This window comes from Staurois parvus, unplaced genomic scaffold (assembly GCF_062004578.1).
Source record: "Staurois parvus isolate SC_StPar_1 unplaced genomic scaffold, SC_StPar_1.0 ptg000095l, whole genome shotgun sequence".
Taxonomy (NCBI): Eukaryota; Metazoa; Chordata; class Amphibia; order Anura; family Ranidae; genus Staurois; species Staurois parvus.
Genome location: NW_028317891.1, coordinates 3,137,501 through 3,151,721, shown reverse-complemented (window position 1 = coordinate 3,151,721; position 14,221 = coordinate 3,137,501). Strand labels below are relative to the sequence as shown.

Below are 14,221 nucleotides of genomic sequence, written 5' to 3'. Positions count from 1 at the left end.
GACATTATACAGGAGATGGTTAGAGACTGCAGACATGAAACATCAGATGGCCAGAGACTGGGGACATGATGCAGGAGATGGTCAGAGACTGCAGACATTATACAGGAGATGATCAGAGACTGCAGACATAATACAGGAGATGGTCAGAGACTGTAGACATAATACAAAAGATATTCAGAGACAGAGGACAGGACACAGGAGATGGTCAGAGACTGCGGATATAACACAGAAGTTGGTCAGGTATGTAGGCATAATACAGAACATGATCATAGACTAAGGAAATGATACAAGAGAAGTTCAGAGACTGAAGACATAATACAAGAGATGGTCAGAGACTGCGGACATAATACAAGAGATGGTCAGAGACTGCAGACATTATACAGGAGATGGTTAGAGACTGCAGACATGAAACATCAGATGGCCAGGGACTGCGGACATGATGCAGGAGATGGTCAGAGACTGCGGACATGATACAGGAGATGGTCAGAGACTGCAGACATTATACAGGAGATGGTCAGAGACTGTGGACATTATACAGGAGATGGTCAGAGACTGCAGACATTATACAGGAGATGGTTAGAGACTGCAGACATGAAACATCAGATGACCAGAGACTGCGGACATGATGCAGGAGATGGTCAGAGACTGCAGACATTATACAGGAGATGATCAGAGACTGCAGACATGATACAGGAGATGTTGGAGACTGGGGACATGCTTCAGGAGAGAGTCATAGACTGAAGACGTATTACATGAGACTGCTAGAAATCACTATTATACCAGGAAAATGGGGAAGCACAGATTAGTATCTGAGTCCCGAGGACTGCACATAAAGTGTCAAGGGGTTGCATGTCGCCCATGGGCCACAGGTTGGCCACCAGGGCACTAGATTCTATGTGTTCTCAAGGGACACTGTAGACTAGGCAGCTTCATGCCGATTAACAGTGATTGGAGATAAGAAGTCCTGCCTAGTCTGGGACAAATGCGTATCTTTAAAAAAATCCAACTGCCCCACATGCAATGCACATTCATAAAACCAAGCTTTTTGACATACAGTTGCAAGAAAAAGTATGTGAACCCCTTGGGATTACGTTTGCACCAACATCAAAACCTCATCCCCACTGTAAAACATGGCGGAGGGAGCATCATGGTTTGGGGCTGCTTTGCTGCCTCAGGGCCTGGACGGATTGTTGTCGTTGATGGGAAAATGAATTCCAGAGTTTATCAAGACATTTTGCAGGAAAACGTACGACCATCTGTCCGCCAACTGAAGCTCCACAGAGGATGGGTGATGTAACAGGACAATGACCCAAAGCATACAAGTCATTCAACAAAACAATGGCTGCAACAGCACAGAATACGCCTTCTGGAGTGGCCCAGTCAGAGTCCTGACCTCAACCCGATTGAAATGCTGTGGCATGACCTTAAGAGAGCGATTCACACCAGACATCCCAAGAATATTGCTACACTGAAACAGTTTTGTGAAGAGGAGTGGTCCAAAATGACTCCAGATCGTTGTGCAGGTCTGATCTGCAACTACAGGAAACGTTTGGTTGAGGTTATTGCTGCCAAAGGAGGGTCAACCAGTTATTAAGTCCAAAGGTTCACATACTTTTTCCTCCCTGCACTGTGAACGTTTACATGTTATGTGCAATTAAACCATGGCAACATCTAATGTTTGTGTAGTATTATGTTCAGCAGACTGTGTTCTTCTATTGTTGTGACTTAGATGACGTTCAGAGCACATTTTATGCCCAATTCATGCAAAACTCCACGTAATCCCAAGGGGTTCACATACTTTTTCTTGCAGCTGTAAAACATGCTACTTTTATGACACGATATGGGGGATACATGAATAGGAAGAGACAGCAGCATACCAGTGATGTCTACACCATGAATGGGCCAGCACTATCACAAAGGAGGTCTCCACCTATACGTTTCACCCTCATGAGATTACTCAGAGATGTGGGTGGTCCGGGTGAAGGGATACTTATATACAAATTAGTATTAAAACCACATGAATGAAAATCAATGGTGGAACTAATAACTTTAGAAATACTGGGGCATTTGCAACGGTGGGAAGTTGTATTTAGGTTTGTTTTCTTTCTACTGGTAGGTATAGAGCTGCCTTTCTCAACCTTTTCAATACAGAGGAACCCTTGAAATAACTTTCCGGTCTTAGGAAACTTAAAAAATCCTGCCTCTGCCTCCCAGCATTTAAAGACTCTTAAAGGGCCAGGAGGCTTAGGCGGGGAGGGGTTAACCACTTGCCGCCCAGCCACTGTAGATATACGGCGGCAGGGCGGCACTCGCAGGCAAAACCACGTTTTAAAACGTGTGTTTTGTAAACAAATAGGGGGCGCGCACGAGGCGCGCCGCCGCCCTATCTGTCCCGCCGATCACCGCCGCAGATGTGAGTCGCCGGGTCACAGCCGGTCCTTAGCGGCTGTTTCCCGGCGATCGGCAGTGAACAGTGACAGAGAGCACAGCTGCAGTAGCTGTGCTGTCTGTCACTTCCCTGTCAGCTCAAGGATGACCTGATCGAGAAAGAACAGTTTCTCTTTCTCGATCAGCCTTGTCCTGCCCAGTACACACCCCGCCCCCTAGTAAAACACTCCCCTCATTCCTATAACCCTTCCCTGCAAAATAAAGTTAACCCCTTCCTCCCCAGTGCCATTAGTACAGTGTCAGTGTTTTTTTTTGCACTGATCACTGTATTAGTGTTTTTGGGGATGTCAGTGACCCCAAGTCAGTACCCCCCAATGTCAGAATGTCCGCCGCAGTCCCGCCATAAGTCGCTGGTCGCTGCCATAATTCGCTGATCGTCGCCATTATTAGTATAAAAAAAAACCTAAAAATCCCAGTATCTTTCCCGCCATTTGTAAACGCTATAACTTTCACGTAAACCAATTAATTTACACGTATTGGGTTTTTTTTTAGCAAAGACATGTCGCAGAATGCATTTTGGCAGAAATTTATGACTAAATTTGATTTTTGCATTTTTTTTTTACTGGACATGTTTTATAGCAAAAAGTCCAAAGTATAGTTTTTTTTTTTCTCAAAATTGTCAGTCTTTTTTTTTATAGCGCAAAAAATAAAAACCGCACAGGCGATCAAATACCACCGAAAGAAAGCTCAATTTGTGGGGAAAAAAAGGATGTAAATTTCATTTATGTACCGTATTGCATGACCGCGCAATTGTCCATTAAACTAGCGCAGTGCTGTATAGCAGAAAAATGGCGTAAATTGCAGTATCTATACCATAGTTTGTAGACGCTATAACTTCCACACAAAGCAATCAATATACACTCATTGGGATTTTTTTTTACCAAAAACATGGAGCAGAATACATTTTGGCCTAAATTTATAACCAACTTTGAGTTTACTATATATTTTTTATAGCTGAAAGTAAAAAATATTGTTTTTCTTCAAAATGTTTGGCCTTTTTTTGTGTATAGCGTGAAAAATAAAAAGCACACAGATGATCAAATACCACCGAAAGAAAGCTCTATTTGTGTGAAAAAAAGGACGTAAATTTTGTTTGGGTGCAGCATTGCATGACCGCGCAATTATCAGTTGAATTAGTGCAGCGCCGAGTAGCAAAAAGAGGCGTGGTCATTAAGGGGGGTAAATCCTCTGGAGGTCAAGTGGTTAAACTACACATTTGTCCCCATCTGAATGAGATTTCATTGTTAATTGGCATGCCGCTGCCTAGTCTATAGTGCCGCTAGTGAAGACACGGATCTAATGAATCTGGGTAGGTCACATGCATTAAACATTTGGCCTCCCTTTCACATTGGAAAGATAAAATGATTGGACAGGTTATCAATTAACCTTTGGACACTGTTCCTGTACATACGAACTAACCTTTCCCTGTCTGGATCACACATGTTTGTGACAATAAGCAAAAAATATATATATTTCTGTATCAAATGATATAATATACCTCATTGGACTTCCTTAGACCCAGTCTGCCTGGACAGTATGGTCATTTGCTGTTTTTTCACTATGCACAGACAGCTTAACTCATTAATAAGGCACAGAAAGTGGAATCTAACACAAGTTAAAAAACAAAAAACTTTTGGCTGAAAATCCACTTAAAGCAGATCTTCACTCTCCCATTGAACACTGACTTTTTTTTAAAATCCTTATACTGCTAACATTAGTAAAAAGATAGGAAAGTATATTTGACGTATAAAGCTGTCCATAACACTGCCCCAAACTACATCACCGATCTGGTATCCAAATACCACCCTACACGCACACTCCACTCCTCACAAGACCTCCTACTCTCTAGTTCCCTGGTCTCCTCCTCCCATGCCTGTCTCCAGTACTTCTCCAGGGCTTCCTCCATCCTCTGGAACTCCCTACCCCAATCCATCAGACTATCACCTACCCTCCTCACCTTTAGGAGCACTCTGAAAACCCATCTCTTCAGGGAAGCCTACCCCACCCTCAGCTAATTACTGAACTCCTCCACTCTTCCTACCACTCCATCCCCCACAGCTATTTTCTCCTGTACCACTAGCCCCTCCCTCCTAGATTGTAAGCTCCAAGGAGCTCGAACCCCTCGTGTATTGAATCGTATTGTTACTGTATTGTCTCATGTACTGTCTCCCATTATAATGTAAAGTGCTGAGCCAACTGTTGGCGCTATATAAATCCTGTATAATAATAATAATTTGCTTGTTTTTTGTTTTTTACATTTCTTCAGTTACTTTGTGGTTTCCAAGCCTAGGTAAAGTTGATCCAGGGAATATCCAATTGCGTCTCAGGGGATCAGGCAGGAATTTTTTTCCCAGCTGGAGCAAATTGGATCATGCTTTGCTGGGGTTTTTTTTTGCCTTCCTCTGGATCAACTGTGGGTGTAGGATTATAACTTTTTTTTTGTTTTTATGGTTGAACTGGATGGACTTTTGTCTTTTTTTTTCAGCCAGACTAACTATGTAACTATGTAAGCAAATGATGTCATACATCCTGAGTCTTCAGGAGAGGAGTAGGAGTTTTCTATGCTAAGCACACCCTCCTGCCTGCATGCCTAAGCTAAGGGAAGATGGATTCCAGCCTGGAAGTAAATGCTACTGCCCTTACTCAAGATGGCCACAGCCAGAATTGCAAGGGGTGTTTTTCAAAGTGATTTCGCAGCAAAATAAAGCATGGAGACAGGGATGGATGGGGGAGTTTAAGTTTGTTTTAACTATTAAAATGAATGAAAAATCGATTTTGGTTTGTGGTGCTCAGATGCAGTGTAGTTCTGCTTTAAACTTCCCTTGGCATTAACCCCCCTGGCGGTATTCCCGAGTGTAGCTCGGGGTAAAGTTTCAGCACCAAAAGCGGTAACCCCGAGCTACACTCGGGAATACACTGCAGCGTTGCTCCGGGATCCCTTCTTATCTTACCTTGTCCTGCGCTCCCGCGATGTCCCTCCTGCAGTGTCCCCGGCAATGTCCTCCGGCCGATGCCGGCATCTGTCTTCTGGGTTTCGTTCCCTGCGACGTCGGGACGTACGGGGGATGGAACTGGCGGGAAATTCAAAAATGTTAAAACTGACATTCACTAAATACACTAAAATCACATTCCTGTATCAAACCATTTCACATACATTTTGTCCCGAGTGCTTTGTCCGGCGCCCTGCCTGCATTTTACTGTTCTTTCTGCTTGGAAACTGAGAAACGTCCATGGCGTCCAAAAAGCGTCCCTTTAGGTCAGACGCGGTTTTAGACCGGCTAGAGAACAGCGATAGTAAATCAGAACCACTTGCAGAATTGAGTGATAATGATTCGTGGGGGAAATTCATCATCAGACACTGAAAACGATTCTGCGACTTTGCTCAGCGATGTGCGAACTTGGCGCTCTATTTCACATTTCAGTGTTTTTGGTTTGATTATATTATTGAATTACATTTATTATTATATTATTATTCTTTTTTATGATTATTTATTAAATTATAATTTATGATTTCGTGTTTCAAGTTTTATCATCCCCGGGATGTTTACTAGACTCTTGTTCGGACAGATTTCAGTGAGTTATTCCAAAAAATTACAGGTCTACAATAAAAAAAAATACATATTTGTACCGCTTTGAGCACAGAAATATGGACATAATCAGACCGCTAGGGGGGTTAATAAGACTTTAATGCAGTGATCAATATTGTAACATTTTAGAATAATATCCATGAACACTGTGTTCCTGAGCCGACCAATCCAAGCTTGGCTTTACAACTCTACATCAGAACAGGTATAACTATTAGACTTTTAGCCCTGGTTCACACTGATGCGATTTGTCATGTGATTAGACCGTTCAAATCGCATCCAAGGATCGGCAATGGAACTGTTTTAATCGGCGCAACGTTGGCTTAGTCGGAGTCGCACCCATTAGAAAATGAGTCCCTGCACTACTTTTGCCAATTTGGGATGTGACTTGCATTGACATCTGAGCATGAAGGCACACAGATGAAGTTGCACCCGAATCCCCACTGCCATCTGACTTTAAAATCATGCAACTTCAAAGTCGGATTCAGTGAGAACCAGGGCTTACTATTGAACAACTTTTAATAAATCAGACTATAAACACATTTTCTTTTTCAAGATAATTTCCACCTTCAACCCACGTGAACTCCAAATCCAGGAAAGCATTGTAATAATAAAATGATAATAAAGATAATAACTTAACTTAAGGTAAAACCGGTGCTAATATTAGGGAGGGACTCATTCTTTATATACCAAACTGAAAAATGACGATCTTAATAAAATATTTTGTTAGTTTTAAAACCAGAAAACTCGGTCAGCTGTTAAAATTAGAAGCAACTGAGATTTTTTTTTTCTCTATGATTGCCAGCACCGTCTAGTGGCCATAATGCAGTTTTTTTTCAGAAATATCTCACTCAGGTAAATAGCCCGTTATGGCCACTAGATGGAGCTTATGATTATAGAAAATAAACATATTATATATTTTTTTATATCAGGTACTTATATTGCGCTGTCAATTTTACGCAGCGCTTTACATATATATATTGTACATTCACATCAGTCCCTAACCCTCAAGGGGTGTACAATCTAAGGTCCCTAACCCTCAAGGGGTGTACAGTCTAAGGTCCCTAATCCTCAAGGGGCGTACAATCTAAGGTCCCTAACCCTCAAGGGGTGTACAATCTAAGGTCCCTAACCCTCAAGGGGCGTACAATCTAAGGTCCCTAACCCTCAAGGGGTGTACAATCTAAGGTCCCTAACCCTCAAGGGGTGTACAATCTAAGGTCCCTAACCCTCAAGGGGCGTACAATCTAAGGTCCCTAACCCTCAAGGGGCGTACAATCTAAGATCCCTAACCCTCAAGGGGCGTACAATCTAAGGTCCCTAACCCTCAAGGGGCGTACAATCTAAGGTCCCTAACCCTCAAGGGGCGTACAATCTAAGATCCCTAACCCTCAAGGGGTGTACAATCTAAGGTCCCTAACCCTCAAGGGGCGTACAATCTAAGGTCCCTAACCCTCAAGGGGTGTACAATCTAAGGTCCCTAACTTACATTCATACATACACATACTAGGGACAATTTAGACAGGATCCAATTAACCTACCAGCATGTCTTTGGAGTGTGGGAGGAAACCGGAGTACCCGGAGGAAACCCACGCAGGCACAGGGAGAACATGCAAACTCCAGGCAGGTGGTGCCGTGGTTGGGATGTTTGAATGCTGGGAGATGTGTACAACAAATATTTTATAAATAGACCCATTTAAGTTTAATTACTGTTGAATCTGTAAGTAGATGGAGTAAGCAGTGACTACATATTCTGTACAATATTATTTTATAATACACTTTTTATTATCAGGACTGAACAAATTCCATTAGAACATGTAACAATAGCAAAATAAATATTAAGTTATATTATTATATAGTTTGAAAACTTGGTGACTTTAGTATCTTTTTTTCTTCTTGTTTACTGAATTTTCAGGTTAAGCAGCGCCCAGGGTCTGGAAATTAAGAACATGGGCAACCGGTCCACCTTGATGGTAGCAAATGTCACTGAAGAGCATTATGGAAACTATACCTGTGTGGCCACCAACAAGCTGGGAGTGACCAACACCAGTCTATATCTCTATAGTGAGTATAATAACCCCCAACACCATCCAATATCTCTATAGTGACTATTATAACCCCCAGCACCAGCCTATATCTCTATAGTAAGTATAATATTATCCAACGCCAGCCAATATCTCTATAGTGACTATTATAACCCCCAGCATCTTCCTATATCTCTATAGTGAGTATAATAACCACCAAGACCATCCTATATCTCTATAGTGAATATAATAACCCACAACACCAGCCTATATCTCTATAGCGACTATTATAATCCCCAGCACTAGCCTATATGTCTATAATGAGTATAATAACCCCCAACACCAGCCTATATCTCTATAGTGAGCATTTAAACCCCCAACACCAGCCTATATCTCTATAATGAGTATAATAACCCCCAACACCAGCCTATATCTCTATAATGAGTATAGTAACCCCCAACACCAGCCTATATCTCTATAGTGAGTATAATAACCCCCAACACCAGCCTATATCTCTATTGTGAGTATAATAACCCCCAACACCAGCCTATATCTCTATAGTGAGTATAATAACCACCAACACCATCCTATATCTCTATAGTGAATATAATAACCCACAACACCAGCCTATATCTCTATAGCGACTATTATAATCCCCAGCACTAGCCTATATGTCTATAATGAGTATAATAACCCCCAACACCAGCCTATATCTCTATAGTGAGCATTTAAACCCCCAACACCAGCCTATATCTCTATAATGAGTATAATAACCCCCAACACCAGCCTATATTTCTATAGTGAGTATAATAACCCCCAACACCAGCCTATATCTCTGTTGTGAGTATAATAACCCCCAACACCAGCCTACATCTCTATAGTGAGTATAATAACCCCCAACACCAGCCTATATCTCTATAGTGAGTATAATAACCACCAACACCATCCTATATCTCTATAGTGAATATAATAACCCACAACACCAGCCTATATCTCTATAGCGACTATTATAATCCCCAGCACTAGCCTATATGTCTATAATGAGTATAATAACCCCCAACACCAGCCTATATCTCTATAATGAGCATTTAAACCCCCAACACCACCCCTATATCTCTATAATGAGTATAATAACCCCCAACACCAGCCTATATCTCTATAGTGAGTATAATAACCCCCAACACCAGCCTACATCTCTATAGTGAGTATAATCACCCCCAAAACCAGCCTATATCTCTATAGTGAGCATATAAACCCCCCAACACCAGCCTATATCTCTATAGTGAGTATAATCACCCCCAAAACCAGCCTATATCTCTATAGTGAGTATAATAACCCCCAGCACCAGCCTATATCTTTATGCTGAGTCTAATAATGCTCAAATATAGTGCCCAAATCTCATTGAAGTCCATGATAGCTGAATCTTGTAATTTATTCCTGGCCTTTAATAAGGCCATTTTGCAAGCTTTTGTTGACGATATCCGTGCACTGCCATGGAGGACATACACGTATATCAATAGAATTAAATACAAATTCTGTTTGTCATGGAATCCTTTTAAAAGGCTTAAAGGACAACATACATAATATAAATAACTCGCTTGGGCAATGCCTTAAACCTGCACATGAAGTGGCAAGCCTATTGGAGGTACTTCAACAAAAGTGGAATTTAAAAACAAAACAATCCTTAGCTGCTAAATGACATTTTCCAGTCAACTTAGTTCTGTTTGTAAAGGGCTCATGACTCATGATCATCATGGATCAGAGTATGTATAGATTTTAGTAGGACCCTGCGCCAAAAAAACAAAAATGGCATGGGTCCCTCCCAAATTCATACCAGGTCCTTAGCCTTGATATGTATTTTAAGTAGGGACCCCATGCAGGAAAAACAAAGAAAATTGCATATGGTCACCCCTAAAATCCATTTCAGTTCTTTATCTGAGCATGTAGGCTGGCTGACCAGGAGACAGAAAGGGCAGCAAATTTGAGGCTCCCCACTTTCCATAGCAGGCCACATGCCCTTCTTGCCCCCATGGACAAGGGCCCCACACTTAATCCCAGACCTATTGGTCTGCAGGGAAGGCCTTCTGGAAGCCCCCTTTAAAATAAGGGGTGCCCTAGATATCCAGACCTTACACTGTAAAAAAAAAGAACACCATGGTATGTTGGTCCATCATCAGTCACAGTGAACACCGCTCCAATGACCCAGTGCTGCAAGCACGATGAACTTTGCTGCGAGAGTCTTCCAAGAGCAGGATTGGGGTGCACAAGAAGATGATCCTGCTCCCAAGAGACTCTCTTTGTGATAGACAGTAAGTCATTGGTGGCAGTGATAGCACCACTTTATGAATCTCCTGCCACTGCGGCAGTCAGAGGTTTGTGCAGGCCAAATCTGGCCAATTAGTTTACCAAACCAGGTCAAACTTTCTGTTGACCAAACCTGAAGCTCATCCCTAGTCACAGACTGTGGGTGAAGGACAATGAACGTTCCTTTTTCTCTAAGTACGTTCTAGGACCTTGGTCCATGAGACCAGCCACAGGTACCTTGAATTGAACTACTTTGGCATTTCGAAAGAAAAACGTACTCCTTAAAAACATCAACAGTTTTTTTAGGATGTATCTCTTACATTCAGCTAATCTTCCCCTTAGTAGCTGAGGGTTTGTCCATCCAAATGCAATTTTTTGTAGGGAAGTGTTAGCACATTACTGCGTGTGTTACGAGTGTTAGCGTATTGTGGTCCCATACCTTTTGAAGGTAGTTAAAATATGTCACCAACAAGCTTGTGTCAAAGTGCACAGCTCTTCTTTGTTATATGATCACATAGAAAGACAACATTTTGTGACCACACTGGAGGCATTCATCAGACATGCAATAGATCGATCCTGATAAATAGGCATGAGATGAATGTACCTGGGTTTGGTTTGCGTGATGTTCGCCAAACTCCTCTGATTTGAAAATATTACTGAGAACCCCATAAAAGTCAACAGGAGGCAGACCTTTAAAATCAATTCTGGCCTATTTCAAGGCAAATAGGCAAATGGCATGGTGAGGGGAAGTCGGTACTGCCCACGGAGGCATGTACCTAGGCAAACAAAATTTTCTAAAATTCAATATGTCAAGGAGAAGCTCTTTTAATAATGCCTAAAGAGCAACATTAAAAATGCTAAATTCCTCTAAATAACATAAATATTCCTCTAAATAAAAAAACCTATCCCTGCCTCAGGTTAGTATGCGGCGCAAACTGACCTGAACATATAGAACAAACGCTGAATATATAGAGTTCAGCCAAACCCTGCACTGGGCCAAACCGGAACCCCATACTTAATGATGAAGGATCTCTGAGTGGTCCTGAAACATTGTCTAAACCAGAAATTTATAGCTTGGCCAGTTCACAAATGCTGAACATATAGAGTTCAGTCAAACCCTGCACTGGGCCAAACCGGAACCCCATACTTAATTATGAAGGATCTCTGAGTGGTCCTGAAACATTGTCTAAACCAGAAATTTATAGCTTGGCCAGTTCACAAACGCTGAATATATAGAGTTCAGTCAAACCCTGCAATGGACCAAACCGGAACCCCCATACTTAATTATGAAGGATCTCTGAGTGGTCCTGAAACATTGTCTAAACCAGAAATTTATAGCTTGGCCAGTTCACAAACGCTGAACATATAGAGTTCAGTCAAACCCTGCACTGGGCCAAACCGGAACCCCATACCTAATGATGAAAGGTCCCTAAATGGTCCCGAAACATTGTCTTTCTATGTGCTCATGGAATAAAGAAGAGCTTTGTAGTTGGAATGAAGCTTGTTGGTGTTCTGCTGACCTACAGTATCTTATCCATGTTATATACTGCAACCAGCTGGGAGTTGTGTAGCACCCTTATATCCATATGGTTGACTTCATTATAGTGGAAAAATGGAATATACTCAATACCAACACAGCTCCTACACACAAGACTGCAGAACACCACAATGCATGGTAATAAGCTCACATTGCCAAAAATGGTGCATGTTTGTTGTATGGACAATTTGGTGTGATGCCAAGCCATTCATTTGACTAGGCTGCCTTATGTACCAGGACGCCATGGTTTGAATGGGCTCTAAGAAGCCTGTAGGGGATTCAACCTACGAAAAGTCTAATCAAACCAGAAACATCTAGACACCCAACCTTTCATTTTCGAAAAATAAAAAAAGTGCGTGTTCAGGTTTAATCTGCTGTTTGGGAATCCCACCGACATATTCAAGGAAGGATTTAGCTTCCCGAGCAACGTGGAGTTAAGCCGGGGACTATTAATAAAATAATCTCCTTCCCGGGACTTAAAGTGGCACTTGTTTGTAGAAAACGATTCATGAATTATTGAGCGTGTGGGCGCATTAAATATGAATGGTGCTTCAAATCCCGGACCAGCTCCATGTTGGGTTTTTTTTTATGGGGGGGAGGTCTAAATGTTTCATAAAGCTTTTAAATGTCACCGTTGTCTAAAAGTGCCAAAGACTTTAATGTGCCAAGTGCTGCTCGTTTGTAATAACAGCAATTGGGTTAGGGAATAAGGCTCGGCACGGAGTTCCTGGGGAAAAATCAGAATTTGTGTGCCAGACGGAGGTGTCTGTGTGTCAGGTGTGATTGGAGGCCTCCGTTTAACAACAGGCTGGAGGGGACGAAGATCTCTGATTGTTTTTGTCTGGGATATTGAAAAACATATTACTTGTCAGTTCCGGAGAACAGCCCCATAGGCAAAACCGTTCCCGGGATCAACAGTTCTGTTCTAGAAGGAGGCTGTGTAGAGGGGCCACCATAGCCACCCAAGGGCCACTCCACCAAAAACCGACACCCTGTCTCTACTTAATCTGGCATTACTGATTTATATGTATATGTTGTGTATGGATGTTGGTGGTTTGGTATTACCCATCGGTATTCTTCATGGACTCACCCTGCAACAGAGTTCCCAACCCTGTCTATAAGGCAGTGAATTTAAAGGTTAGCTCCACCAAGAAAACGTTACTTGAGTTTTGTGTTGTCGCTGACAAGCTGAATCACATTTTGGCATCATTTTTCTCTCGAGAAATTCTATGGTGAGAGTTTCCCGCCAGACGTCCATTGAAAAGCCAAAAGATGGTGTCACGCCCCCAATGGACTTTTCATAGGGTGGAGTAAAGAAAGATTTGGGAAAGCCATCTTTATTATGGAATAGTGGGAGGGGCAGAGACACAAGTGTAAAATCTTAATATTGGCAACTCTAACACCCCGGTGACATCAAACCCGACTTCGAAATTGGGCGACTTACAGTGAAGTCGGGTGAGGTGCCGATTTCAGGTGCGATTTGCAAGATATATGACACAGATGTCTATGTAAATCGGACCGAAAGTAATGCATGGACTACTTTAGAGATCGGTGCAGCTCTGACCAAGTCAGAACCGCACCGATATGACTGCTGTAATTGTGGACAATGGGGTGCGACTTGGCATGTGGTTTGCAAGTTGCATGGCATGTAAATCGCATGCCAATTCTCATCTAGTGTGACTTGGGACTTAGAAATGAGTACCGACGGTGCCTGCCCAGTGGGTGGAGTAGGACTTTAGAGGATAGACAATAGATAGATTTAGATAGATAGATAGATAGATAGATAGATAGATTGATTTAGATTGATTGATTGATTTAGATAGATTGATTGATTTAGATAGATTGATTGATTGATTGATTGATTAATTGATTGATTGATTAATTGATTTAGATAGATAGATAGATTGATTGATTGATTTAGATTGATTGATTGATTGATTGATTTAGATAGATTGATTGATTTAGATAGATTGATTGATTGATTGATTAATTGATTTAGATAGATAGATAGATTTAGATAGATAGATAGATAGATAGATAGATAGATAGATAGATAGATAGATAGATTTAAATAGATAGATTCAGATAGATAGATTGATTGATTGATTGATTGATTGATTGATTGATTTAGATAGATAGATAGATAGATAGATAGATAGATAGATAGATAGATAGATTTAGATAGATAGTTAGATTGATTTAGATAGATAGATTGATTGATTTAGATGGATAGATTGATTGATTGATTTAGATAGATAGATAGATAGATAGATAGATAGATAGATAGATTTAGATAGATAGATAGATAGATAGATAGATAGATA

General features: G+C 41.4%; 1 protein-coding gene across 4 annotated transcripts in view; it reads left to right on the top strand.

Annotated features, from left to right (window-relative positions):
- LSAMP (limbic system associated membrane protein) overlaps positions 1-14,221 on the top strand; it is a 1,064,612-nt gene that overhangs the window by 988,177 nt on the left and 62,214 nt on the right. For 3 of the 4 annotated variants that reach the window (XM_089670767.1, XM_089670764.1, XM_089670768.1), the window contains exon 6: positions 7,939-8,096. In XM_089670767.1, the coding sequence (XP_089526893.1) occupies positions 7,939-8,096 (158 nt within the window). The remainder of the gene's footprint in view (positions 1-7,938; positions 8,097-14,221) is intronic. The other variant, XM_089670766.1, reaches the window with a different exon arrangement.